Source organism: Myotis yumanensis, unplaced genomic scaffold (assembly GCF_028538775.1).
Source record: "Myotis yumanensis isolate MYYU_CA2020_CCGP unplaced genomic scaffold, mMyoYum1.0.hap1 SCAF_11, whole genome shotgun sequence".
Classification (NCBI taxonomy): domain Eukaryota; kingdom Metazoa; phylum Chordata; class Mammalia; order Chiroptera; family Vespertilionidae; genus Myotis; species Myotis yumanensis.
The window spans coordinates 19,456,204-19,482,783 of NW_027223762.1; the positions used below are offsets into that span (position 1 = coordinate 19,456,204).

The 26,580-nt window shown below is 41.7% G+C and overlaps 2 protein-coding genes across 9 annotated transcripts in view; one reads left to right on the forward strand and one right to left on the reverse strand.

The window, feature by feature from the left end:
- MAP4K3 (mitogen-activated protein kinase kinase kinase kinase 3) overlaps positions 1-9,579 on the reverse strand; it is a 118,781-nt gene extending 109,202 nt beyond the window's left edge. For all 6 annotated transcript variants that reach the window (XM_070429070.1, XM_070429071.1, XM_070429068.1 and 3 more), the window contains exon 1: positions 9,174-9,579. In XM_070429070.1, the coding sequence (XP_070285171.1) occupies positions 9,174-9,269 (96 nt within the window). In that variant the 5' untranslated portion in view covers positions 9,270-9,579. The remainder of the gene's footprint in view (positions 1-9,173) is intronic.
- A 798-nt stretch (positions 9,580-10,377) lies between these two features.
- The window catches only part of TMEM178A (transmembrane protein 178A), a 205,050-nt gene continuing 188,847 nt past the window's right edge, over positions 10,378-26,580 (forward strand). Inside the window, exons 1-2 of one of the 3 annotated variants that reach the window (XM_070429096.1) lie at positions 10,378-10,590; positions 11,094-11,262. The gene's annotated coding sequence lies outside the window, so the exon portion shown is untranslated. Of the gene's footprint in view, positions 10,591-11,093; positions 11,263-24,846; positions 24,968-26,580 lie in introns of those variants that run through there. The other 2 variants (XM_070429095.1, XM_070429097.1) reach the window with 2 other exon arrangements.

A 26,580-nucleotide genomic window follows, 5' to 3' on the forward strand; every position in this document is an offset into this window, starting at 1 on the left:
TAATTACACTGTGCTAATCAATTCCTCCTTTTGATAATGCACTATAGCTATGTAAAGATGACACAAGAGGGGAAGATAAATATTGGGTGCAGAGACCTCTTCGTATTCTTTTTGCAACTTCCTATGAGTTTATAATTATTTCAAAATATGTTAAAACAAAATCTCAGGAGCTTTTTATATAACTTGAAAAGCTTATTCTAAAATTTATACAGAAAAAGCAAAGGACCTAGAATAGATAAGACAATTGCAAAAAGTAGAAAATAGTTGAAGGACTCACTACCTGATTTCAAGGCTTTCTATAAAGCTACAGTAAGCAAGACAGTGAGGTAGTGGTGAAAGGACAGCCATATAGCTCAAGAGAACAAAATAGAGTCCAGAATATATCTACACGTGTATTGTCAAAGGCGCCAAGGCAAATTCATTTGTGATTCATTTATAGGAAGCTCTAGAAGAGCTTTTACAGTGATAGAAATCAGTACAGTGATTGCACGGGGTGGGGAATGCCCTACTGACTGGGAAGGACACAAGGGAACTTTCTGAGGTTAAGGAAATGTTCCCTCTTAGTAAGGGCATGAGTTACAGTTATATATATCAAAACTCATCTAACTGAACCACACAAGATCTATGCATTTCACGGTAAATAAACTATAATTTAATTTTTAAAATATACAACAGCATACAAGCCTTATAACATATTTGTCTACAAGAAAATATACCAAAATACTAAGAGTATTCTCTTGGGGGTTAAGTTATCATTTTAATGGTTTTCTTATCGTCTCATTATTCTTTCTTTAAAATGTACATATATCATAATCAGAATAAAACAAGAAACATTTTAAAACTTTATGCCATAAAAAAAAAAAATCTAGCCCATAGTCCTGTTCCGCTCACTGATTCCTTATGTCAACTACCCTCCCAACCTGTAGGACTCTTCTTCAACAGGATATATCTTTGTACATCCTCCTGGTATCCCCTCAGTAAGAGCTGGGAGGAAGGTACTGACCCTTATCAGTTTCTATTAGTTCAACAGACACTGCTAAAGAATTGCTATTCTCCACAGGGGAGGGTGAGGGGGGTGGGGGCGGGGGGATTTTATTAGAGTTTCTTTAGAATAACCACAGCAAGAAAATAATGAAAAGAAATCTCACAGATACCTCTTTATTTCCTAATAAAACATCTAAACTTCATCATAGCTCCCTCTTCTCAACTTTATTGTCTTGGTAACTGATCATTCTGCAACTATTAATTTATTTGAACAAATATTTATAAAGTGCCTATAATGTGCTCCTCAATCAGGCTTAACACTGTGAAGTCCCCTTTGAATCATTGTTCTCCATCCCATATTTCTCCACAAAGCTATCAAATTTTTCTCCAAGACGCTGTTCATCTGGTCTCCCCCCTTTTCCATTTCTTCTATTGGTTTTGTCTGGCCCGTCACCACCTACCTCATCGTTGGCTTACCCCATGTCATCTTCTAGCACAATTCCGGGGATCCCTGGGATTATTTTTTGAGTCTGAAAGGTCAAAACTATTTTGTTCATAATACTAAAAAGTCATTTGCCCCCTTTTACTGTGTTGATTTAGTGCAAAAGCCATGATGGTCCAACTGCTAGTGCCTTAGCACACATCAAGGCAGCAGCCCCATGATGCACTAGCAGTCACCATATTCCTCACTGCCATGCACTCACAGGGGGGAAAAAAAGCCAGTTTCATTTAAGAATGCCCTTGTTGAGGCATACACATAAATTAATTGTATTAGATCCTGACCCTTGAATGCATGTCATTTTAATATTCTATTTGATGAAATGCTGCATACCAAAGTGCAATGGTTGTCTCCAAGAACAGCATGTGTGACTGTCAGTTGCAAACTGCACTAGCCACTTTTCTACAGAACACCATTTTTACTGACAAACTGTGATTATTCATGCTTACATATTTGACATTTCCTTGAAAATGAACTGAATGGATCTGTCATTTCAATGAAAAAAACAACAGTGTTTGTTGCAAGTGATGCATTTAGTCATTTCAAACAGAAATTTGAATCTTGGTAAATTTCTATCCACTGTCAATAATTTAAGACTTTTTTTTATACAGAAAGAACTTTCTTACCATCTCAAATTTCTAAGAAGAGTTTAAACAAACAAAATAAATGTCTTATTTGAACATACCTAAGTTTTTGGTCAAATCTAAAATTTTTCCTCAGAGTTCAAGAACTAAGATAGGTAATACATCACAGGAACACAAACCTATAATCTCAGGTCAAGACAGCTGGAATTCTGAAGTGTGGCATCTTCCAGAACAACAACAACAAAAAGTACAGTAAGAAACAAAGCTACAGCAGAAAACATGGTTTTCATCTCTTGAATCTAAGGCCTCTGGTATTAGGGAACAAAGCTCTCTTCCTAAAAGCCAAATTTAGTCACATAAAAAAAGAGTATGTAATATAAGTACATATATTTAAAATGACAGTATCTTCATATACATAATAATAGTTATGAGCATTGCTTAATTTGCAGAAGATACTTACATTAAACCGCCTGTCATAGTTTAGGCTGAATAATAATCCACAATGCTTAATTCATTCTGCACCCACGACTGCCAGTGGTCTAGGTCAAGTCCAATGCCACCTCCACTACAAAACTAGCTGTGAGTTCTCTCAACCAGAAACAAGGATCTCTTTCCTCTAAACTCATGTAGCACAAGTTTTTTCCTCATGTCAGTTCATTTACTCATTCCACAAATATTTACTAAGAGTCTAATATGTATCAGGCATTCTTTCAATGATACAGTAAAACAAAAAACCTCAGCTTCCTGCATTCACATTCTAGTGCAGAGAGAAAAGCAATTAAGAAATAAATATGGGGTGATGCATACCATAATGAAAATTAGGAAGAGTAAGGAGCAAATTCTCTAGGAAGCTAACAAAACTTAAAGGTCAGGCCCCCTCACATGCATGGGCCTCTATGAGTTTTGAAAGTTACTGAGACATTGCCCTAGCCGGTTTGGCTCAGTGGATAGAGTGCTGGTCTGTGGACTGAAGGGTTCTGGGTTCATTTCTGGTCAGGGGCACATGCCCAGGTTGTGGGCTCAATCCCGGGTTGGAGGCGTGCAGGAGGCAGCTGATCAATGGTTCTCTCATCATTGATGTTCCTCTCTCTCTCTCCCTCTCCCTTCCTCTCTGAAATCAATAAAAATATAGTAAAAAAAAAAAGTTACTGGGACATAGAATACTGTAGGTGGGGAGAAGCAATCAAATTGTTATCAGGAAACATTTTATGAGCATTTCTGGTTGATTAAATGTCTAAAGAAATCTCAGAAGAAAAGGATTGCAGCATTTTGTTGGGATTTCTTTTCTCATTCTAAATAAATATTCTGTCATATCTAATTTTTTTAATGCTTTTGTTTTCTTAATGAGAGCTCCCCAAACTATAAAAACTTCAGGCCCTTGTAAAATCTGGATTCATTCCTGGTAAAAACTGAAAGTGAGGGCAATGTGCTGTCTTTTATAGGGTGGTAAGGAAGAGACGCATTTAAAAGGTGACATCTGAGCTGGGACCTGAGGGAAAAGAAACAAACCATATAAATATCGGGGGAGGAAAGAATTCAAGCACAGACAGCAAGTGCAAAAATCCCGAGGCAGAAGCATGAGGAGCAGAGTAAGTGAGGAGGACAGGAGCAAGAGAAATATCTATACATAATAATAAAAGAGTAATATGCTAATTAGACCAGACAGCCGGACGTCCTTCCAGGCGACCTTCCGGATGAAGCTGCGGATGCAAGGGCTGAGCCCCTTGCATGAATTTTGTGCATCAGGCCTCTAGTGTAACAATAAATAATACCAGATACTGACAGCAATTAACAATTACTAAGTACTATGTGTCAGGCACCACCCTAACCACTTTCCTATGCATTTCCATTTTACAATTAAGGAAACTGAGGCACAGAGAGAAGGATTAAGTAATTGGCTAGAGGATGGTGAAACTACGCAGTCTGACTCCAGAACCCAGCACTAACCTTGCTATGCTAGAGGTCGGTTATGTAGATAATCTCTCAAATAGTAAGAGATTTAAAGTGCCAGAAAAGATAAAATCAACAACGTTTTGATCTTAAACTATGATAACTAAGAGTAGGTACACATTTTATGTTCCTGTAAATTCTTAGTACCAAGTCTTGTCATTTTTGCTACTCCACCCACAGTCCCTAATACATTTCCATTCATATTATAACTATTCAATGTAGTATGGTTATTCAATGTCCTCTCAAGAGAGAACTACCAACTATTCATTCTCAATACAAAATAATGCATTAGATTTTCTTTCATAAGTAAATATATATAAATATACACACAGATCAAATCTTGGGAGTTAAGTAATTCCTTCAGGGAATCAGATCCATATCAAAATCACATAACCTGGAGGTTAGTTGTATGTGTTTTTTAAATGCTGTAGAGAAATTATCCCATAGTCTGTCCCATCATCACTTTCCATCTCCAATAACTACTGATGTTGAAAAATTCTACCTTAATTTACCTTAAATATTCAAGCAATCTTTCCAAAGTTTAGGGACATTTCCTCTGACACCCTTTGACTTTGTCCTCCATGGAAGTAAAAATAAGCATAACCCCAAATAACCATGTTTTCTTTTTCTTTTTCTAAATGCTTAAGGTCTTCATGTCCCTCATCAGAGGTGAGGTTTCAGAACTAAGTTTTCCTGAAAGGTTCTTATAAAACACTAATCTAAGAATTAGTGTTAGATGATATTATCTTAACACCTTGAAAGATGCAGTTACAAATAAGCCAATATACAATTCACTAAATACTTGAACATACAAATTAATTTCCTGGATTCACTGCCCAATCTTCAATTTTTCTCCTGTCAGTTTTCATACTGACTCCAAGTCTGTTTACACAGACTACCACGTGAATACTACTTTGGAGCTTAGCAACATTGCAGCCTCTGCTTCAGAGGAAATGGCCCCCAAACATACATAGATAAAATAAACATCAACATTTCTAAAGCATGTTCTACCAGGCACTAGTTCCGAGGACAAGCAATAAACATTGCAGGGAAAAAGAACCCATAGTCAAGTCAGTTTGAAGTTTGCTGGGTTCTTGACCACAGGACTTCTGTCTTTAATACTATACGCACAGTCCTGCTTTCCCTGGAGCATCCCAGCCACACTATGGAAAATGCCTATGAAGTCCAGTCCGGAAGTAAAAGATGATTCCAAGGCTTCAAACTTATTAATGGATTGTCAACCTTGGGGCTTTGACAAAAAGGGGTATGAGGAGAGGCACACACTTGGAGGAAGATGTGGTCTGGGAGGAGGTTAGCGGGGCAATGGGCTGGAGCTCAAGAGAAAGTCCACGGATGAGACCGTTCACAGGGACTGGGCAGGGGTCATGAAACTAGATGAGATACTTCCCGAGAAACACATGAAGACTGGTCCTTCAAAACATTCTTTGCCTTGCCCTACCTCCAGCTTTAGTATCTTCTGCTCCTCTCTAGCACTAATGCAGAAGAATATCAGGACATAAAGAGTCTTAGGGTAGGAATAATACAAATTAAACTGGAAAATTTCATGAGAAAAGATAGCATAATGCATGTGAAAATCATATCAATGTTGATAAAGTGATCTGGTAAAAAAAAAAACAAACAAAAAACAAACCAACAAACAAAAAAACTACCTAATTTCTCCAAGAAAACCCTTTCAAATGACAAACCTACAGGTCATTCTTTTTTTCTTTTTCTTTTGGGGGATCACTGACCTCTTTGAGAATGTACTGAATGCTATTAAGTCATCTCTCCAGAAAAACATATATACATACAACATTAAGCCTATTAATTTCAGAGGCCTTCATGGGCCTCCTGAGGACCAACCACAGAGCTCTCTCTTGCTGTCAACCCTAGGTCCCTAGGTAATCCTTGCTACAGATATTTCATCTGACAGATAAAGCCCACAGTTACAGGACATAGTTAAAGGCAAGTATAATAACTTCTTTATAAAAACAACAACAACTATAATCCCATGTACTTGAAGACAGCACAGAAGAAATACATATTTGCATTTTTGGACCTAGAAAAAATAAAACCTCATTTGTTGACTAAAATTCAAGTCATTTATTTAACACCATAAGCAGAAGGGCATATATGATGGTAATACCTTCACAACAAAACAGCCCTGAGAAGCTAAATGATTTTATAAGGCCACATAGCTAATAAGTTCCAGATCTTCCACTTCCTAGTTCAATGCTTTTTAACTAAACCATGCCACCTGAAATATAATAAGCATTTTACTACACTGGAGTAGGATAGTTTTCAAAATAAAAATCCCTTAAAATACCAACCTTCTAAGAATGACTATAAGTAATGAAATCTTTAACGTATTTCCTTAATCCATTTTTGGCACCTAAATGCTGACAAATTAAGGAGTAAATTATATATATTGGCTTTTAAAAACAAACCCTCTGATGCATTTCTCTCTAATCAATGCAATTTATATAAATAAGAAAAATCTAAAACAGCAAAAACAAATACAAAAAAATGTTATCTTTATAGCATAAACATGATTACAGGCAAAAATACAAATAATTTAAACTGTGGATTATTTAGCAAGCAGTGGGTCTAATGCCAACAACTACAGGGGGTTTTTCTGCTCTGGGTCCCTGGTATTGGAAGAGTCTGACAGGTAGGAATCAGGCATCTATCATGTGATGGCCACCTGGCAGATTACAACAGTGAGGCCTAGCGGGCTGCACGCACAGCAGGAGCTAGGTATCCCAACTGCTACTTAAAGATCCAATGGAACTCAGAGCCTGGCTACAAGTGAAATGCTGAGCTAAATGTGTGCCTCAGTTTCTCCACGGGAAATTCAGTAATACATCACCTGCCCATGCCCTATCTTTACAGAAGCAGTGCTGCCTATTGGTTAAAAACGCAGTTTCTGAAGCTAACTGTTTTGAATTCTGGCTTTGCCATCTACCAGCTTTAGCAAGTTACTGTAACCTCCCTGTGCCTGTTTCTTCAACTGCAAAATAGAGTCAATAATAACAATGTCTATTTCATAGGGTTGTTGTGCGGATTAAGTAAATTAACACATGGAAACATCTTAGAGCACTGCCTGGCAAATAATAAGCACTCCGTAAATATTAGTTTTTATTATCATCATTTTAAAAAGATGACAAGATTAATCAATTTATACCTGTATTGCACTTAGATGTTCTTAGGAAATTACAGGCCTTAATTTGTTTACTTTTTAGTCATGTGGCTTAACTGACAGCTGTTTTTTCTAAATATAGTAAATGCATGGCCAATTATTCTTGTAAAGAACTGAAAAAGAACTCACTGTACACACTGCCACTTAAGACTTACACATTAGCAAAGTTTTAGTAACTTTTCATCTGAATATAAGTTGGCTCCTTTACCAGCTATAAGCTACTTGGATCCCTTCATTTCAACTTTTACAATCACCACCAATTCCCAAACGCACTAATAACGGTTATTTTTACGTGAACTATTGCAATGGCTTCCTAACTGCCCCCCCTCCCCCAACCCCACTCCCTACACTGCAGTAGGTAGATCTTTCAAAAATCCAAACTTAATTTCACTCTCCACTGTCCTAAGGAGGAGTCTGACCTCCTTACAAGCTCTAAGAGGCCATCCTCCCTCTCTGGACGCTCAGGCCACACAGGCATCCTTTCAAATCCTTACCTCCGGACGCAGAGCCTTCACAAGAATGTGCTCTATTTGGCATAATTCCCTCTCCCCATTGCCGCCAACTCCCTAAAGGCGATCAGTCCTCCTGTGACATGCTCTCATAACCCTAATCTTAATCCTTTTCTCCTTTAACCCTAATCTTAATCCTTTCTCCTCTGCAGCACAAAATAAAACTGCAATAAAGTAAATGGTTGTTGCATGCTGTTCTTGTCCCCCCCAAAAATTATAAACTCCAAGGGGGAACATGTCTGTCTTTGTTACAACCCAAGTGCTCTGATGCCCTGTGCCCTACACATAGCAGGTGTGCAGCATACACCTGTCTACGGGGGAAAGTGATTAAGTGATGGTGGAAAGCCAATCATCCACAAACCAAGACCAACGCAGAATACTGGCTGCACCGTATTAAATATCTAAGTCATATGCACGGCACTGGAGTAAAAGTCAAAACCTATTGCTTAAACGTGGGCAAAATCAAGTGAAGACTTAAACTTGCCAAAGTCAAGTTAAGCTGTGTGCATCCTCAGGTTTATGTGAAACAGGAGTTGTTCCACTCTGGTTACCAGTAAGAAGATCCACAACTAAATCAAGACTGCTACCACATTTGGCACTATCCTCCTCTCCTCTTGGCAGTCTCCGCGAGGCCAAGAGTTGAGCTGGCCAGGGAAGAGTGATTTGTCTCCCACATTTAGAAGTGGTCCCTCTACAACAGCAATGCTGTATACTACTCACGGGCTTTGAATTCTAACCTCATCAAACCAGTACCTTTCCGAAGTATTTATTTAATACAGGTGTTGTTTCTGGGTTTTTTTTCCAGTGACCTATGGGTCACTGGAAAAAAAAAAACAATTTTAATACGGCATCAAAGTCCAGTTGGACTTGGAGAAAAGTTTCTCTTTCTTAAAAATAAAAATAAAATAAAATCATGCTAACTAGATCGCTTTTACAAAAGAAAGGCGTTGCTTAGGAAATAAAGAACTGGTATGCCGATGCTCAAAGGCTAAACACTGAGGGGCTGTCGGTGGAAGCTGCCCAGCGTGATAGCCACCCCGGGGCCTGGTGGGTGGACAGCGGGCCGGCCAGGTCCGTCGGAAGCGCGCAGCTTTGACATACGCCAACCCCCTGCGGTCTGGCTCGCCGCACCGACCCCGCCGCGCAACAGACGCCCGGCCCCTCCGCGCGGCGAGGCGCAGAGCTGCCCGCTCCCCGCTCCCCGCGCCGCTCAGCCCTCCGGGGAGCGCGTGCAGGGCAGGGCGCAGGTAAGCACTGGGAGGTCTCGGGGTTAAACATTCGGCCCTTTGTTCGCTCCCGGGCAGCGGAGCCCCGGGTACCCGCTCCGCCTCCTCCCCCGCAGCCCCGGGCGCCAGCGCCTCCAGCCGCCCGGGCTCCGCCGCGCCCCCCTCCCTCCCCCGCCTCCCCGCGGCGGGTCGGGACCCCGGTCCCCGGCGGCGCGCCTTTACCTTGTAGACGTCGCCGTAGGTGCCGCTACCGATGCGCTGAATCAGCTCGAAGTCCTCCTGCGGGTTCCGGCGGGACAGATCGAAGCCGGGGTTCATGGCGGGCCCGGGTGCCCCCCGCCTCCCTCCCGGGCCGGGGAGGGGGGGCGCTCAGGGGGCCACACGGAGAGTGGGAGCCGCGGCCGGACCCCTGCTCCCCCGGAGGTCACAATCGCCCGGCTCCACGCTGCGGCCGCCGCTCCCCTCGCGCCGCCGCCGCCAACGACGGCGACGACCCGGCTAACCGTCCCCGCCCCTCGCAGCCGCGCCGCGCCGAACCCCGGTCACACCCACGGGGAGAGGAGAACGCTCGCAGCCCCTCGCTCCGGGTGAAGCTCCAACATGGCTTCCGCCTTGGCCGCTCCTCCCCCTCCCCTTACTCCGGCTCCTCCACCCTCCTCCCCTTTTCCCGGCTCCCGCCCGACTGCGCAGCCGCGATCCCGGAGGGAGCGCTCCCTGCCCCGCGCGCTCCAGGCCCGTGCGCGCTCCCGGCCCCGCGCGCTCCCGGCCCCGCGCGCTCCAGGCCCGTGCGCGCTCCGGCTCCGCGCGCTCCGGCTCCGCGCGCTCCGGTCCCGCGCGCCTGCCCGGCGGTGCGGCCGGCCGAGCTTCGCCCTTTCAGTGGCCGCGGCTGGCCAGGGTGCGGGAGTGTGCCGGGCTGCCGGGGTCCGATGCCAGAAAAGGGTTGCCTGCCCCAGGGACCGCGGGCAGGACCGGCGGAGAGTAGCTCCTACCCTTGTCTGATTCCCTTGTTGACAATGTTTGATGTTGCTGGATCAGGTCCCAATGCTAAACCGGTGGAATAGCTTTAGTTGGCAAGACAGACAATGTCCCAAACTTTAGAAGCAAGTACACAGAGGACACAGCCGAGTACCGCAGACTTACTGGAGCTGTGGGGAAGGGGTTTCCCTGAGCAAAGCCCCTGAAAAAAAAAGTGAGCAGTGCTTGCCCCGATAGCCGACCCCTCCGGCCTGCCAGGATGCAAAAGAGGACAGGCCAAGAGGGCAAGCAGGGAGGTGTGTGGAGTGGGCAGGGCATGGGAAGCTCGAGGAGCAAAAACACGCAGAGCGGCCGCCAGCAGCCGGTGTAGAGGGCGTGGGAGGCAGGCAGAGCACAGAACTGAAGCAGTGATTGACCTCCTCACCAGAGACGACTGGATTATCAAAGACTCTGGGCGGGTACTGTGCAAGCTGTCAAGCAACCTCGCAAAGAAGAGGCGGCGGAGGGTGGAGGGTGGACCAGTCCCATTCCTGCACCTGCAGTGTAAACACGTGACGATCTGGAAGCTCTTAACCTGCCCAAGGCCCCACCCTGCTCAAGACCCAGATTTCCAGCATTACATCCAGTCTATGTGGACACCAGCGCTGTCCAAGAAATCATGTAGGTATGGAGGGTTAATTTTCTATTCTCAATAAATTGTCCACTAGGCATTCCCAAAAGGTTTAATCAAGTAGGTGATGGCCACTTAGGCAATGCCACTTTGGAGTGTTACTTCAGAAATGCTTTCCTAATACCTTTAAGCGCCACACCTTCTGACCACTAATATTCCCTAATGCCTACTGGCTCCTGAGAAACTAGATCTCATCAAACCTGTTAGGGATAGAATAAATACAATCAAACAATAGCCAAGCATTCTACGTAAGGTTAACTTCATACATTTTTATCTTTTCGAGCCTTTTTCCTATAGTAAGACTGCATATTTGCCAAATTCCCAAAGAAGTTTACTCTGAGTATCTATGGAGGAAAAGATGTTGGAACATGACCATCTATTCAATGATACAAGTAGCCTTTCAATTGTCTAATTTTTACTGAGATTAAAGTATCAGCAATATGAGCATATTACTTGAATTGCTCCCCAGTGAATACTTATAATTGGATTTCTTCTAGAGGGATCTACCTTAAAGCTCCTGACTAAATGTTATTCCGTGGCCAAGGATCCTGCTTTTGCCTGTTTAAGGCACTTGCTGGGGGCACAGAGTGCAGGCCTTCCTCCTGCTTGTCCATATTTGGAGAATTGTTTGACCTCTTTAAACAGGATACTCAGCCCAGGATTCAGGTAAGCAGATCTAACAAACTATCCCACACAGGAATCAGTTGCGCTCTCTTTCTCTGCCTTTTGAAAGCTGGAATGCCAAATTCTCAGGATTCTCAGGGCTGAATGCGGCCCAAGACCCGTTCTAATGGTTTCACTGTTTTGTTTGCGAGGATTATCATCTGTGCAGATAACTTTGCATTTGCATCACTAATAGACTTCTTTCAAAGGGGAAAGACATTTCAGTAGGGCTGGGACAGTCTTTAAAGTTTTGTTTGTTCCTTTTTGGCAGGGCCAGCCTAGTCCTCTTGAAAAGAGATGGATTTCCATGTAAGGGCCTGATTTGCCATATGGGTTTCAACATAAATAAAAGGGTTTGTGCAATTAACTGCTCACAAAGAGTAAAATATTATGTTCTTTGTAATGTGTCCATACAACCATATCCGATGTCTTTTTTATTCTAGTCTCACACTCACTTTGCTAGAAGTAACACTAATGATCACACTTTCTTTAAGTCAGAGAAGTAGCTTCCCTCCTCTATGATCGGAAGCATCCTTAGAAATCATCTTATTCTTTCAAATAAAAACTACTTCACAGCATCTCTCCTGGGTTTACTGCTGTTTGGATGCAGCAGGTCCATGGACTCATTCCACATCATTTTGTGATGACGTTGATGAGATGCTGTAGGAACTTAACTCTTCTTTATTTCAATTAGCCTGTGGGTAAAACTGGTTTCATTATATGTCATTTCACCACAGTTCCAAGAACCGAGGAACATATTAAGTACCTAAGGACTTACTGTATCTGCAGTAAAAGGGAACCCACTGCTTCCAAAGTAATTTGCCTCATTATAAGATAGTGCTAGTGAATTATCATAATAATAATAGAAAAATAATGATATCTAACATACCAAGTGCTTACAAAGTGCCAGGACTTGAGTCAATTACTTTCCATGTATTATTTAATTCTCATAACAACTTGATGATGAAAGTACTATGATCTGCACTTTGTTTTCAGACACGGGCAGATTAAGCTGCTCAAGGTAAAACAGAAAACTGAAATTTGAACAGAAGTCGAATGACATGAAGGCCAGACTTTTAGCCACTAGTCTATACTCTGCTTCATAGTATACCTTTTTAGAAATTCTCTTATGCTAAATGGTATAGAATACAGAGAAGAAAAGCCACAGTCCTTGCCCTCAAGGAGTTTGCAGTCTCACAAAACTGTGCAAAGCACAGAGGAGGGACATTCATGTGAACAGGAAGACATAGGAATGCTGCTAAAGCTAAAGTTTGAAGAATGCATTGGAGTTGTCCAGACAAATGAGGAGGAGGCACTATCCTCCAGGCTGGCCGCTTAGCTGCAGCCCCTTAAAGCACCCACTCCTATAAGCATCGCACAGTGGGGAGCACAAAAAGGCTAAAATGGGCAGTAGTAGTTCGTTGCCTACATTTCCAAACCACTCTTCAGTTAACTTACCTCTCAGAGATATGTGGGTTAAGGATTCCTTTGTCTCCGCACCAACTCCCTGTTTCATAGCCACCACTCACATACAACAAAACCACCACTCACTTTCAGTACACCAACAGCTCTGGGAAAGGAATCCTGAGCAAGCCCTAGCTCAAAGGGGACTCACAACAGTCAGGGCATCCAGCAGGGGAGGAGAATCAGACACGGACATGTATGTGAAACAATATGGCAGAAGCTTCCAGGAGATTATACAGCCTAACCAGCACAGCTCTGGGCCAGGCTACCTGTGTTTAAATCTTGTCTCTGTAGCTTTACTGTATGACCTTGGAAAATTATTTCAAACTGAGGCTGTCATAAAGAGTCAAAAAGAAAGTACATGCAAAAGGCAGTAGTGTCTGGCACCACAGTAAACCCACAAAGTATTAATTACTATTATTTTGAATATTTTAGAATGTTTTAAGGGTAGGTAGGGATGGGGTGGAGATATGGTTTAGAAAGCAAATGCAACAATCTATAATAATAAAAGCATAATATGCTAATTAGACCAGACATCCTTCCGGATGACCTTCCGGATGAAGCCGGGACTGGGAGGGAAGCCCAGGTCCCGGGTGCCAGAGGGAAGCCAGTGCTGACAGCTGGGGGAAGGAAGGCCTACTCTTGCATGAATTTCATGCATTGGGCCTCTAGTATATATATAAAAGCCTAAGCAAAAGCCTAAGCAACCGTTACTACTGAACGACCAAATGGGTCGCTATGATGCGCACTGACCACCAGGGAGCAGATGCTCAATGCTGCCCCCTGGTGGTCAGTGCACTCCCATAGCCAACCTCCCACGGTCCCTTCCCCCCAGCCGACAGCCCGGATTGGCCCATCCCCTCCTCTCGCCTCCCCACCCTGATAGGGACTGGGCGACTGATGGTCGGCAGGCTGAGGGACCCCACCCGTGCATGATTTCGTGCATTGGGCCTCTAGTGTGTGTGGGGGTGTGTGTGTGTGTGTATATATATATATATATATATATATATATATATATGACTCTGAATTAAGGCCAGAGATGCTGAGGAAGGAAAGAAGGGAAAAGAACCAAGGAGATAATTGGAAGATGGGATTAACAGGTTTGAAGAAGCAGGCAGAAACATGGGTGCCATGTAGGCTTCTGGCGTACATAATTGGAGGATTCCAAAAAGGTGATAACAATTGCCATAAAAAAAGGAACTGGGATTCTTTGGGGGATGGTTTTAGCACTGGATCGAAGTAGATGATTCCCTTTTGTACCTGTTATGTTTGATGTATTCAACTGGAAACGTAAAATTAATGATAAATATGTAGGGTTGACAGTTGGAAAAGATTTCAGGGCTAAGTTTTAAATTTAATGAATCATAGTTCAGAAATATTTATTGAGCATATATCATGTGTAAAACTATATTAGGTTCTGGCAATACAATAGGGCATGGTTCCTGAACTGAAGTTAAGGGTTCAGACAAGTCTTCAGATAATTCCTTTACAGTGAGATAAATCCTGGATGCAGGGAAGCAGAGCCAGGAGATAGTAGGTACTGCTTGGGCTAACAATTTGACTCCTTTTTAAACCAATACATATTTTAAAATTTTCTTTAAACCAATCTTTTTAAAAGCATGCACCCAACATTTATTTACAGGTGAGGTGGAGCTCTGCAAAGGGAGTGGGTGAAGATGGGAGTCCTCTAATGTCAGCTCTCAGTTTCCTCTTTGTTTTTCTGAGCAATTCAGCTCTGCTCCCAGATTTGCATACTTCCTAGTACAGTGTTTCTCAACGGAGGTTTTATTAGTATTTTGGGACTGTCCCCATGCATTCTAACCTTCCTCCACCCTTGTGTCAAGACTACTCCCAGCCATACTGGCATCAACAACAAAAATGGCCTCACATATTTCCAAATGCCTAGGGTTGGGCTGAGGATTGGGGTGGGAGTGTGACTGCATTGAGAATGTTTGCCCGTCGTGTCCCTTGGGAGAACTATCACCTACACATAACTATTTACCATAGTATTCCTTCCTATCTCACTCAGTGTATATTCAAGAGAAGTTCTGATATGGAAAATATTGTTCCTTTTATTACATTTTTAATACTCAGCACCGTGATATTTAACTGCCCTCTATAGATTCTACTTGCCTTTTATCAGGTAGTCCCCAGGATGACATAGGAGGGCACTGAATCTGGTCTTTGCAGGTTATAGAAATCTTCACAGAGGAAGGGACCTCTAAGCTGAGACTTAAAAGGTGGAGAATTAGCCAGGCAAGAAGCTATACTCCGTACCGTGGGTATAAATGTTACATTGAAAGAAATGAAAGGTGTTGTGTTTGGGGTGAACAATAGATGAGGCTAGTGATAAGCAGGGACCAGTCCATGAAGGGGCATTTAATCATGTTAAATAATTTTTTATTGAGAACAAAAGGGTGCTATTGATGGGTTTTCAGCACAGGAGTAGCATGATCTTCTTTGTGCCTTAGGAATGTCCAATTAGCTGCAGCATGCAGAATGAATTGGAGGCTGATGGAAAGACTGAAGATGAGATGGGAGAATAGTTAGCAGGCCCTTGCAGTAGTCCAGGTGAGAGAAAAGGATGGCCTGAATTAACATAGGGAGTTAGCAGCAACATTCAGTAATGGTATTATTTGAATTTGTGGGTTGAGATGAATTCTCATAGTGAAGATGTATGGAATAGGCAGTAAACGGTTTCCTGAAGAACCCCACCATTTAGAATGTGAGCAAAGGGAGAGCATCCAGAAAAAGAGGCCAGGAAGGTGACATCCAGTGCGGTATGTGGAAAGGAAATGGTGTGGCAGCCATAGGAGTGCACCACGCAGGACTCCCTTCCAGGAAGCACCTGCTCTGAAGAGTGTAATTAACTGAAAACCTCCAGCCACCGTGCCGTTGGGATTCATCACAGCATTCCTGCAGAGGTCTCAGTCTCCTCAGACGCTCCCAGCCACGGACTGGGCTCTGTCAGCCATTCTTACTCAACGCAGTTTCCTCTAATGAGCAGTGTCTGCTCTGGGCTCCCCATTGACCTGACTGAGCCTTTCTCAGAGCTGCCCTGCAGACTGAGGCTTTCCGTTCCTTCTCCCTTCTTTCTCTCCCATCACAGGCATTAAGACATGCATTGCAATGTGAGACTCTTCCCTCCCTTTCCTCTTTATCCTTCTCAGATGTGTCCACATATAAGAATCTTGCATTTCTAATTCAATTTTACTGTCTGCTGAACTAGTACAATTGGATCAATGAAGCAAGGAGGGAGTGTTATCAACAGTGTTAAATGTCAATGAGAGACTAAGAAGGAGGGAGACAGTAGAGTGCCATTAGATTTGTCATTGTGGAGGTCAGTGCTGACTGACTATTGAAATTCATATTCTTTCTTCTGCTATTGTGCCTCCTCTTAGTTCTCTCAGATCCCCTTCAATCGTTCTCATTCATCGTGATCTTCATATAGCTCACCTGGACCCCTCATATGGGTGCATTTAATGTATTAATATCTTTCTAAACTCTGGCACTATTGTTATATTTAAGTTCAATATTCCAAATGCAGTCTGTTTAGTGTTGACTATGGGAGAATTATAACTGCAAATCTGAATGCAGTCTGTTTTCTGCTATGTAGTGCAAGCCTCTTAACTAGTCTCTCTGGCCTGATTCTCTTCCTCTTCTGATATTACCTGGGCAATAAACACGCTTCTAATATGCCAACAGTGGAAATATGGAAGTCCTGAGGGGAAGCTAAATTTGGAATCAATGTGAGTTCACTTTTAGGCCTGTTGAGAAGATGAAAGGGCATTAAGGAGGAGCCATTGTAAAGATGGTGACAAATTTAGAAAGAAGGGATTAGACTACCATGTAAATTTGTGTCAAATAATGATTGTGGAATCATGACACCCCTGAGAATCAGAGCCTATAGAGCAATGGTGAGCAAACGTTTTTATAACAAGGGCCACTTAACAGGAGCAGAAAATGTTTATTGACCTCATTTTATAAACATTCAAAATGAAAATAATGTCACTGACTTTCATAACGAGAACATTTCCACATTTATATTTCATGTTATATTTGGAATAATTCCTTGAAGTATTATCATCCACAATTGACACATGGGGACACTGAAGCTTAGATACCGATCAAGGTTGATCATTAGTTCCAGTCAATTTCACATCTCCTGAGCCTTGCTCACTGAACTGCAGGTTGTACTAGATATTGGGGATGCAAAAGTGAATAAAATGAGCACCCACTCCTCAGCCACCACACCATTCCTTTCTTTGCTTTTCTCCAGAGGGTTGATATGCTCTCTTAGCTTGGGCTGGGCTGGTTCATCACCCACACAGACAGCCAGTGTACAGGAGGAACCGACTTCAGGGTACCCTGGCAGTTCCGTGCCAATGATGTAGTCGTCATCTTGTAAAGATAAGGAAGGTGTGGGGACTGTTATACACTACTGTGTGGGGAATAAATTGGTACTGCAATATTGGAAGGCAATTTAGCAATACCTATTAAAGCTAAAGATATCCTTACCTTATCTAACAATTCCATTTTTCCATATATGTATACCCAAGAAACTCCCTCAAATGCATAAGGAGACATGTAAACAAGTGGTCATTGAAGTATGTTCTATAATTGGAAAATAGTTGGAAACAACCTAAATGTTTGTCAACCTGAGAATGGATAAGTAAATTGTTACATGATTACACAGTGGAATACTATATTATCCTATATAATAAAAGGCTAATATGCAAATAGACCGAAATGCAGAACAACCAAACAACCTAACAACCGCTTGCTATGATGTGCACTGACCACCAGGGGCCGTGTGCAGAACATGGTGGGCGTTGGACACGGTGGGATGGTGGAGCAGGTGAGTGGGGGCGCCAGTCACTGTCATCGGGGAAAGCCTCTGGTGGTTACTTAAAATTCTTTACTCCCACACGCCGCGATCCTGCCCGGCGCTTGCACCTGCAGCAGGTGCTGGAGCTGCCGCTCGCACCCGCTGCTGGCACTGGCCTCAATTGCTTCGTGCCAGCAGCATGTGGGAGCGGCAGCGGCAGGAGCGGGGCTTCCAGCAGACAAGGGACCAGAGGCCGCAGCAGGAGGGTCCTGGCTGGGGTGCAGAGGATAGGTGGAGACCCGCCCTCTGTGCCCACCACAGCCTCACAGCCCACAGTTCCTTTCAAGGTGCACAAATTCATGCACTGGGCCCCTCGTAGTTAAAATAAATGAACTATCCCGGGTGGCTTAGTTGGTTAGAGCATTGTCCCAATACATCAAGGTCGCAGTTTCCATCCCAGGTCAGAGCACATACAAGAATCAACCAATGAATGCGTAAATAAGTGGAACAACAGTCAATCTCTCTCTCTCTCTCTCTCTCTCTCTCTCTCTTTTCCTCCCTCCCTCCATCAATCCCTCCCTTCCTCTCTTTCTAAAATAAATAAATTTAAAAAGAACTAGAGCAGGAACTAGAATATTTACATATAAGTCTCAAAAAGTAAAATATCAGGTGAAAAAAAAGTGGCAGAAGAAACACAAAATATACTGCCATTTATATTAAGTTTAAAGGCATGAAACAATACTACCTATTTTCATGTATGATAAACATTTTAAAATATTTATGATAATAAACTTCAAGTTCAGGATAATTGTTACCTCTGCTGAGGAAGAAAAATAATGATAGTATATGGAGAAGCCTTTAGCCAAATCTGTATTATTATGTGTGTTTTTAAGTGGATCTGAAGCAAATATGGCAAAAAGTAAATATTTGACAAAGCCGTGTGTGGAAGGCAAATTTGTTATACTATTTTCTATACTGTGTATGCTTGTATATATGGGCCTTGGACCCTAGAGTACTGGATTTTTCTTGTGTTTTTTTCCCCCCGCCCCTTTTTCTGTGTTGAAATTCCACTCATTCTTTGATATCTAGCTCAATATCACTATTTAATTGAGAATTTTCTTGACAATCTTGTTAGTCCATACTATGTTCTTTCTTTTCCAAATCATGTTAAGTCTATAAAGTTCTCTTACTATGTTTGGATGACCATACTTTTTTATGTCGTTATTTAACTATATATTTTGCCTTGCATTAATATTTGACTATACACACACCTTGTCTTTTCAATTATATTGTAAGAGCCTTAAGATCAGGGACATCTTAAACTTTTAAAATTCTTCCCTAGTGCTCAGTGGAGCCTAACTAGATATTTATTAAAGAAAAGTGATATGTTAACTAGTAATTATAACCCTCCCTACAAAACCTTTACAGAGAAAGTAAAAAATACTACTAGTATTTGAGCTACATTTGCTTTTATTTTCCCAGAGAGAGAATACTAATGAGCTGTGAAATGACCAAAAATTAGGCAGCAGAAGGGAAAAGAAGATATAACTGGCTTGTGTATTACACATTCTGGAGAATCCGCTCTTGAATGATTAAGTGTGGAAGAACTCTAATGGGGAAGAGCAGATTTTAAAATTTCATTTTATGACTACGGAATTGTTCTATAGATCATTTCCAGTTTTGAGGCAATCCGGGCCAAACTTGCAAAATATTTTGGATTAACGTTTTTTTTTTTTTTTTATGACATACAATGTAACCACATACAAATACACCTTGTCCAATGCCTTCAGTATTTATTGGACTGGACATGGGAATGGTGGTCCAAGGAAACTAAAAAACAAAAGTTGTTCCTTTGGAATAAGAAAGGGTTTTGAAGGAAAAAGAAAATTACTTTGAGTTCAGTGTACCCTTAGCCTATCATGTGAAAAGTGCTGTGTACTTGAATTAACCACCTTACCTGAAACCTCAGAGTAATAGCTTAGTCTACACTAGTCCAGGATGACAGCTAAAGAGCACAGGAAATGGTTAGAAGTCTGGACTGTCTTGTCTCTCCTCAGGATGGAAAGCTGGGTATCACGGAATGAGATAGATTTAGGGATCAGTATGGTTACTTTTAGCCTAAGCAGCAGCTGCTATGGTTTAAGTCAAAACTACCACCATTTTGTCCCTGGAGAGTTTCCTAATGGGCCTTCGTAATGTTTTATTAAACTAGGCCACTCTCCCGTGGTCCTTTGGCCTAAGTGCCACAGCACTCAGAATAGTTACCTAAATTAAACTGTACCTACATCTGTGTTTATGCCTGCATTTTTAATTGGAAGTGTCCCTTAGGGTGGTTGCAGCTCTGTAATGATGACCTCTCTCTATCTCTATGTTGTTTGTGTCCTGACCAAGAAAGCTAGACAAAAGTTTCTTGCAATTTGGTAAGATATCATATATTCCCTCGTGTTTACCTCTTTTGTAGGCATTATTATTGAAGCAAAGCCCTAAAGCAGAGTATTCCTGTAGTAATGATGAGCCTTGTCATTGGTCTCTGCAGTTTTGAATTTATCTAAATAAAGAAAAGCAGGAGAATATATACATATATATATATATATATAATGAATATATTGGGTTCTCAAAGTTCACTAAAGGATAAGTGTTTGTAAGTTGGAATGAATTTCCCATGGAAATAGTGTGATTAATTATGGCTAGATTTTAAGTCAAGGCCACAAAACTCAAATAATATTAGTAAGTATAGCAGGATAAATTGATTAAGAAAGTATATCTTGTTTTCTTGTCTATGGGCTTATCATGGAAAATGAGAAGTACTTTTCTCTTCTCCTTCTAGTGGGATGGTTAAGATGTGATTTCCTAAAACCTCAAGGAGGCACAAGACTCAATTATCTGGAAGGGGAAGGGGTCTAAGAAAAGGGGGATGGCTTGACTTCAGGAGAATTTGGATCTTTTGAACTTAGAAGGAGGAGAGAACCAGAGAAGAGTCAGTTTCCATAAATGGTGAGCACTTATGTCTACTACAAAATAACAGATCAAGAAGCTGTAGACCTCTCATATGGAGGCTAGCTAGGATGTCTTGTCTCAAAGTAGTAAAAGTATTAATTTATACTAAACTGAAACAAGTCAAGGGTACATGTGGTAAACTCTATGGCTACCATTAAGAGAATAGTAAAAGTATGTGTAAACAATGTCATGCATAAATACTCAGAGGAAACATAATAATAAAATAATAAAAAATCCTCTCAATTAAGCCAAAGAAAGGCAAGACAGAGAATAAAAGGAACAAGTAGTATGAAACAAAATAGTAATATGTTAGCTATAAATACAAATACATCATTAATTAATCATAATATAAATGGCAGGACTAATAATCTAATTAACATGAGACAGATTAGCAGGAGAAAATAACCAACTTTATTGCATATGTACACATGGGGGTTCCGTAAGAATATGATACTCGAGGACACATTGGGCAGTTGAGACATATATACTATTCTGAACTAAGGGGAGGGAGGCAGGGGTCTAAGATTTCAAAGGGAAAGTAGACAATTCATAGGTAGATGAGGAAGTGCAAACATATGTTGGGTCACCCAGAAACAATGAGAGCCAGGGGAGTTCAACAGCAGACTTGCTTGGATCCTCCCTGTCTGCCATACTTCACTCATATATGCCAAGGTGAATAGCTAAAGTGAATAGCTCCCTTCCTTTAAGCAGGTTTTTCTATCTGAATTCTTTCAGGCAGGTAAGGGCAGGGTCAAAGGTTCTATCTTGAGTCTGTTGTTTCTTAAAAATAAAAATCAATATCCCAAAAGGCATATTTGGGGATGGCAAACTCTGGTCCCCCTCCATACTAATGTCTTTCTCAGAACCTTCTTTCCAAGGAACCCAGCCTGTGGCATCCTCTGGGGAATGGTACATCTGGAGGATTAGGATGTGTGCTCCCCTACAGCGGGAGGTTGAAAGGTGGCTCATTACTAACATGTTCAGTTTGTCCTTTCAAAATATACAAATATTCATGGGTCATTCCTCTTTCTCTGAGATAGAGTGGTTAAATGCATGGAGAGATGCCAGGAATTGTACCACCTATGTTTCTTCAACAAAACAGGAAACGTCACTACAACATTAACTGATATTAATGAGATAGAATAAGTAGGAATTAATGTTTGAATATAGGTGAGGAAAATAGAGCCAGTCAAGAATTCCTCCTAGGTTTCTTACCTGGGTAACTGAGTAAATGGCAGTACTTTGAAACAAAAAAACAAGTTTGGAAAATATGAGTTCAGTTGGGGTGTCTCTTTAGGATGTCAAAGTAGAATTGTTCATTCAGCAATGAAAGATATAAATCTGGAGTTCGGGAGTGTGAGCTGCAGTATATATGTATACTCTTCAGTACATGCCTAGTAATGATGAGGATAGCACAAAGCTGACAGAGAAATACTTTAGGGAACAGAGGGATATTTCTTTTTTAAAAAACAAACAAACCCATAATCTCTAATTGGTATTTTCAAAGATGTGAGAAGGTATTGCCTACCTAAAACAAGAGCAGGAATACCATAAAGAGAATGATTAGAAATATGAGAAAGTCTTGGGAATGAAAAGTATGATTGACAAGAGAAAAATTTCACTCAAAGGACTATAATTGATCAAATATTTCAGAAAACACAATATGAGGAGAAGGTGAGAGACAGAAGGATAATTCATACATCCTGTCTTGGTTCTTTAAAAAAAATATCATTCATCCTCTGGTGAGTTCCTGGACAGGTTTAGTAGGAGGTTCATATGAGGAAAGGCCAGGGGGTTGTGTTCGGCTGCCGGAAAGGATCCAGCAGAGGGGACGGTGGAGAAGGTATCACTGATGGGATGTTCTCCTGGAGAAGACTGAATGCGATGGATTCCATAGCTCTGGTGCAGGGGCTCACCTTAATAAAGAGAATACCCTTTCTTTGCACAGGGGTGAAGAAAATGCATGCAAATGCAGATAACTTCATGTAGTTGGCTCTTCGTTCAGGCTGCTCTTACAGAATACATAGAATGGGTGGACTATAAACAACAGAAATATATTTCCCATAGTTCTGAAGGCTGGGAAATCCAAGATCAAGGCACAGGCACATTCGGTGTGAGAGAGGGCTTACTTCCTGGCATCTTCTCACTGTGCCCTCATGTGGGGGAAGGGGCAAGAGAGCTCGCTGGGGCCTCTCTTATAAGGGCCCTCATCTGTCATGACAGCTCTACCCTCAGGACCCAATCGCCTCCCAAAGACCCCACCTCCAAATACCATTGCATTGGGGGTTAGGTTACAGCACATGAATTTGGGGGGACACAAACATTCACAGTGTCGCAGGTGAAGTGACTGGAAATGGAGGGAGCCCTTTCCTAATGGTTTCTGTTTTCTCTGTGAAGAATGAACACTGTTTTCTGTTGAGGCTTATCGTGTGAGCGTGGAGGTTGGGGTGAGATGTGGGAAGGGAACTCTGAGGAGTGTAGACATTTTTCTGAAATAGTCTAAATGAAGGATGAAAAACAAACTAGAGAAGAAAAAAAAAAGCTCCTTAGGGGAAAAGAAATGATTGCCAAGCTACTCTGAGGGCCCAGGTGAGTGGTAGGGGAACACCAGGGGATGGCTGAGAGTAGATTTTGACCATCAGAGCCAAAGTGAGGAATCCCTGAAAAAGAGGAGGCAAGCTAGTCTCATAATAAGGAGGCGCCTCGGTCCTTCTGAGAAGAGAGTCGTATAAATGAAAAAATGGGAAAACATCCTCCCATGAGTCATAGGCCTCATTTTCGTCAGCTCCCTGGTCCTGCTTATTTCCCTTTGATGTTTACAAAGGGACATGTGATTATAAAGGGGAAAGATGAAGCGTATAATAACCCAAGGATGCAGGAGAAGGAGTAACAGAAGGAAGAGACTCAAGAGCCCAAAGGAGGGAAAGAACAGCATGCACCCAGCTGGGAGGCACAGAAACTTCCTGGAGGGACCAGACACTTGGCTGTCTTCACCGCTCTGCCCTCAGCATCTAGAACAGAGCCTGGTGCAGCATATGTGCCAAATAGACATTTGGTGAATGAATGAAGCTCACAGTACACTCACTGGCTTTTTAGATGACTGAACACACGGATGTCTCCTTTCTATATTTCCTCCCCTCCTTTGTAAAAAGTTTTCAAACAGCCTTTTCTAGAGACCACTAGTCCTACCGCTGTTCCAGAGGACCCACTGCCCAACCCCCCAATCAGAACCGCCTTTCTGTTCTTGTTGGAAAGGAAGGCACAGCTTGCTTTGCAAGAAGCTTGCATAGGAAACGGTGCAATCTGGGCTGCTCTTTGTCCCTTTCAACCTCATTCCCCAAACTGAAGAAAGAGAAATTTAAGGAATCTAAGGAATATGAAACTTGTCTGAAATGGTCTTTATTGAGCTGTGCTTGGAAGCAGCTGAAATCCTGAAGGGCTGTCAAGACAGCCAAGAAGAAAAGAAAATGAAAAATAACTTAAACAATTCTAGCCAAAGTTGGAAAAAAAAAAAAAGTATCTAGAGCAGCTGCTATTTTTTCCTTCCCAGGATGGTTTGCCTTTCCCCTAGTTTGGTGATTGTTATAATATTGTTTCAGATTATTTGGGGGTTGCAGAGGAGAAAGGGGGTGAAACTTCAGTGTTTAGGAAGTGGTATGATGTGGTGGGTTGCACCCTGTAAGCTTTATAATTTACACAGCTGTTTTTTACATGCTGACTTCCTCTCCTTTTCGGACGTCACTGACTGGCAAGTAAGGTCTTTATTCATGGCATTGTTTTTAGGAGGAGGTTCACAGCATTTGGGTCCCCTTTCCCAATTCAATCTATTGTCGTCTATGGATCATCTTTCCAGAGCCTCCTCCACGGGGTGAAGGGCCATTTTGTTCTGCTCTACCATTACCTCCCCTCCCCCCCCCCCCCCCCCCCCCAAATGCAAGGGAAACTGGACATAGGCTGCCAGATGGGCAAGAACGCTTGACTACACTAAAAAATTTCCAGCAAAGCTATCCCCAGCTTGCCCTTTTGCTGTGAGCAGTGTACAAAGTCGACAAGCATTTCCTCTGAATTTTCTACCTCCCCACTGACAGGAGGCAGCCTATAGTATGGCCACGAGCTTACACCCCCAACCCCACCGCATTGTGAAGTAACTGTTCCTTAACTGAGTTGATAAGAGAAAGGAACTGAAACTGAATTTGCCCATGGTCCCCCAGAGTGAATGTTGACCCAGAGTTGCTGTACCCGGCTCACTGGGCTGAGTCACGGCCTCGCCAGGAATGCAGCTGGTCTGGAATGCAGCACAGGGGCCCCATCCTGACCCGGAGCAAGACTTGACAAAAGGGAAGGGCTTTTTCCAAGTCCCAGTGATTATCAGCATTCGTGAAGCTGCCCAGGATCTTAAAAAGGAATCACACATTAGAGGTGAATAAAATACTTTTCTTTTTATCCCTCCTCTCACTTCCATTTCAGGTTCTCACTTCAGTCAAACGCTGGTTTCAACTTGGAGTGCATCTTTTTATCTCTTCGGGTTCTTATATATTTGTGGGATTTATCTGTATGGTATATATTTGTATATATTTCTATGTATGTGTGTAGGTGTGTACACACGGAGATTAAGAGAGAAAGGGAATTTCGCTTTGATTTAAGTGATATGATAACATCATAAAGTATGGATGGTTCTTCAGCTTGTTTTCTTTCTTTTTAATTTAACCCTGTCTCAGAGCTTTTCCTGTCAGTGTGTTCTAATTCTTCTCACTTGCTGCATGCGCTTGCTGAACTCAGATGCATCACTGTTTACTTCACTGGCCCTCCTTTTTTGATGACCTTTTAGGTTGCTCTCTAAGTTTTTACTACTACAAATAGTACTTCAGTGAGCAACCTGGTGCCAGCTTCCTTTTTGTACATCTGTAAGTATTTCTCTAGGTGTGAGCTTGCTGAGTCAAAAGATAAAAACAGTTACAGTTGGAAGGACTACTGCCCGAAAGACTTGACCACCGTATATTCCCAGCAATGGTATAAGAAAACACCTCTTTTCCAACACCTTTGCCAACACTCGATATGGTATCCATCTTTTCTATCTGATGTCAATCAAATGTGTGAGAAAATGGTGCCCCCTTGTTTTTATTTGCATTTCCTGCAAAACTGGTGAGATTGAGAATCTTTTTAAATGTTTGCCATTCGTGTTTCCTTTTTGTGAATTGCCTGTTCATACTTTTTGCCCGTTTTTCTATTTTATTTGTCTTTTTCCTGAGGACATATAAGAGCAAGTCCTTTGCTATATATGTTACAATTTTCTCAGCCAGGCTGTCACAAGAATTTTAATCTCATTTAGAGTTTCTTTTATTGAACAAAGTTTTGATAAAGTAAAACTTATTGATCGTTTTCAATCCTTTTCCTTATGGCTTTTGCATTTTGTGTATTATTTTAGGAGAACTTTTCTATTCCCAAGGTCATAAACCTGATCTTCTATGTATTTTCTTTTACTAGTTTGATAGTATTTTTGTGTGTTTTTTCTCCTAAATCTATCTGGATTTTGAAGAGTTAATTCTTTCCTTTTTTTGTTTTGAAATGCCACCTTTATAACATGCTAAATTTCTAAATACATGGGCTCATTTATTGGTTTTATGTTCTTTTCCACTGAACTATTGATCAATACTTGTTCTAATAGAAATGTATTGAATTTATGGATAATTTGGGGACAGTTGTTATCTTGACAACATCAAATTCTACTATTTATATCTTTGTCTAGGTTGTATAGCTTTTTCTTGTAATTCTTATACATATCTTATTAGTGGTTTGTTTTTTGTTTTTTGGTGGCTATTTTAAAATTTTTGTTGCTATTGTGAATGGAATCTGTTTTTTCTTCTTATCACACTTTCTATTTTTAAAATGATTGGTTTATTGACTTTTTTTGGCATGTTGACTTTGCATCATTGGTTCTAGTAGTTTTTCAGCTGATTTTCTAGGTAGCTGATCATGAAGTTTTACCTTCTCTGTTCTTTAATCTTCTGCATTTTCAAATCTTCAATTATCTC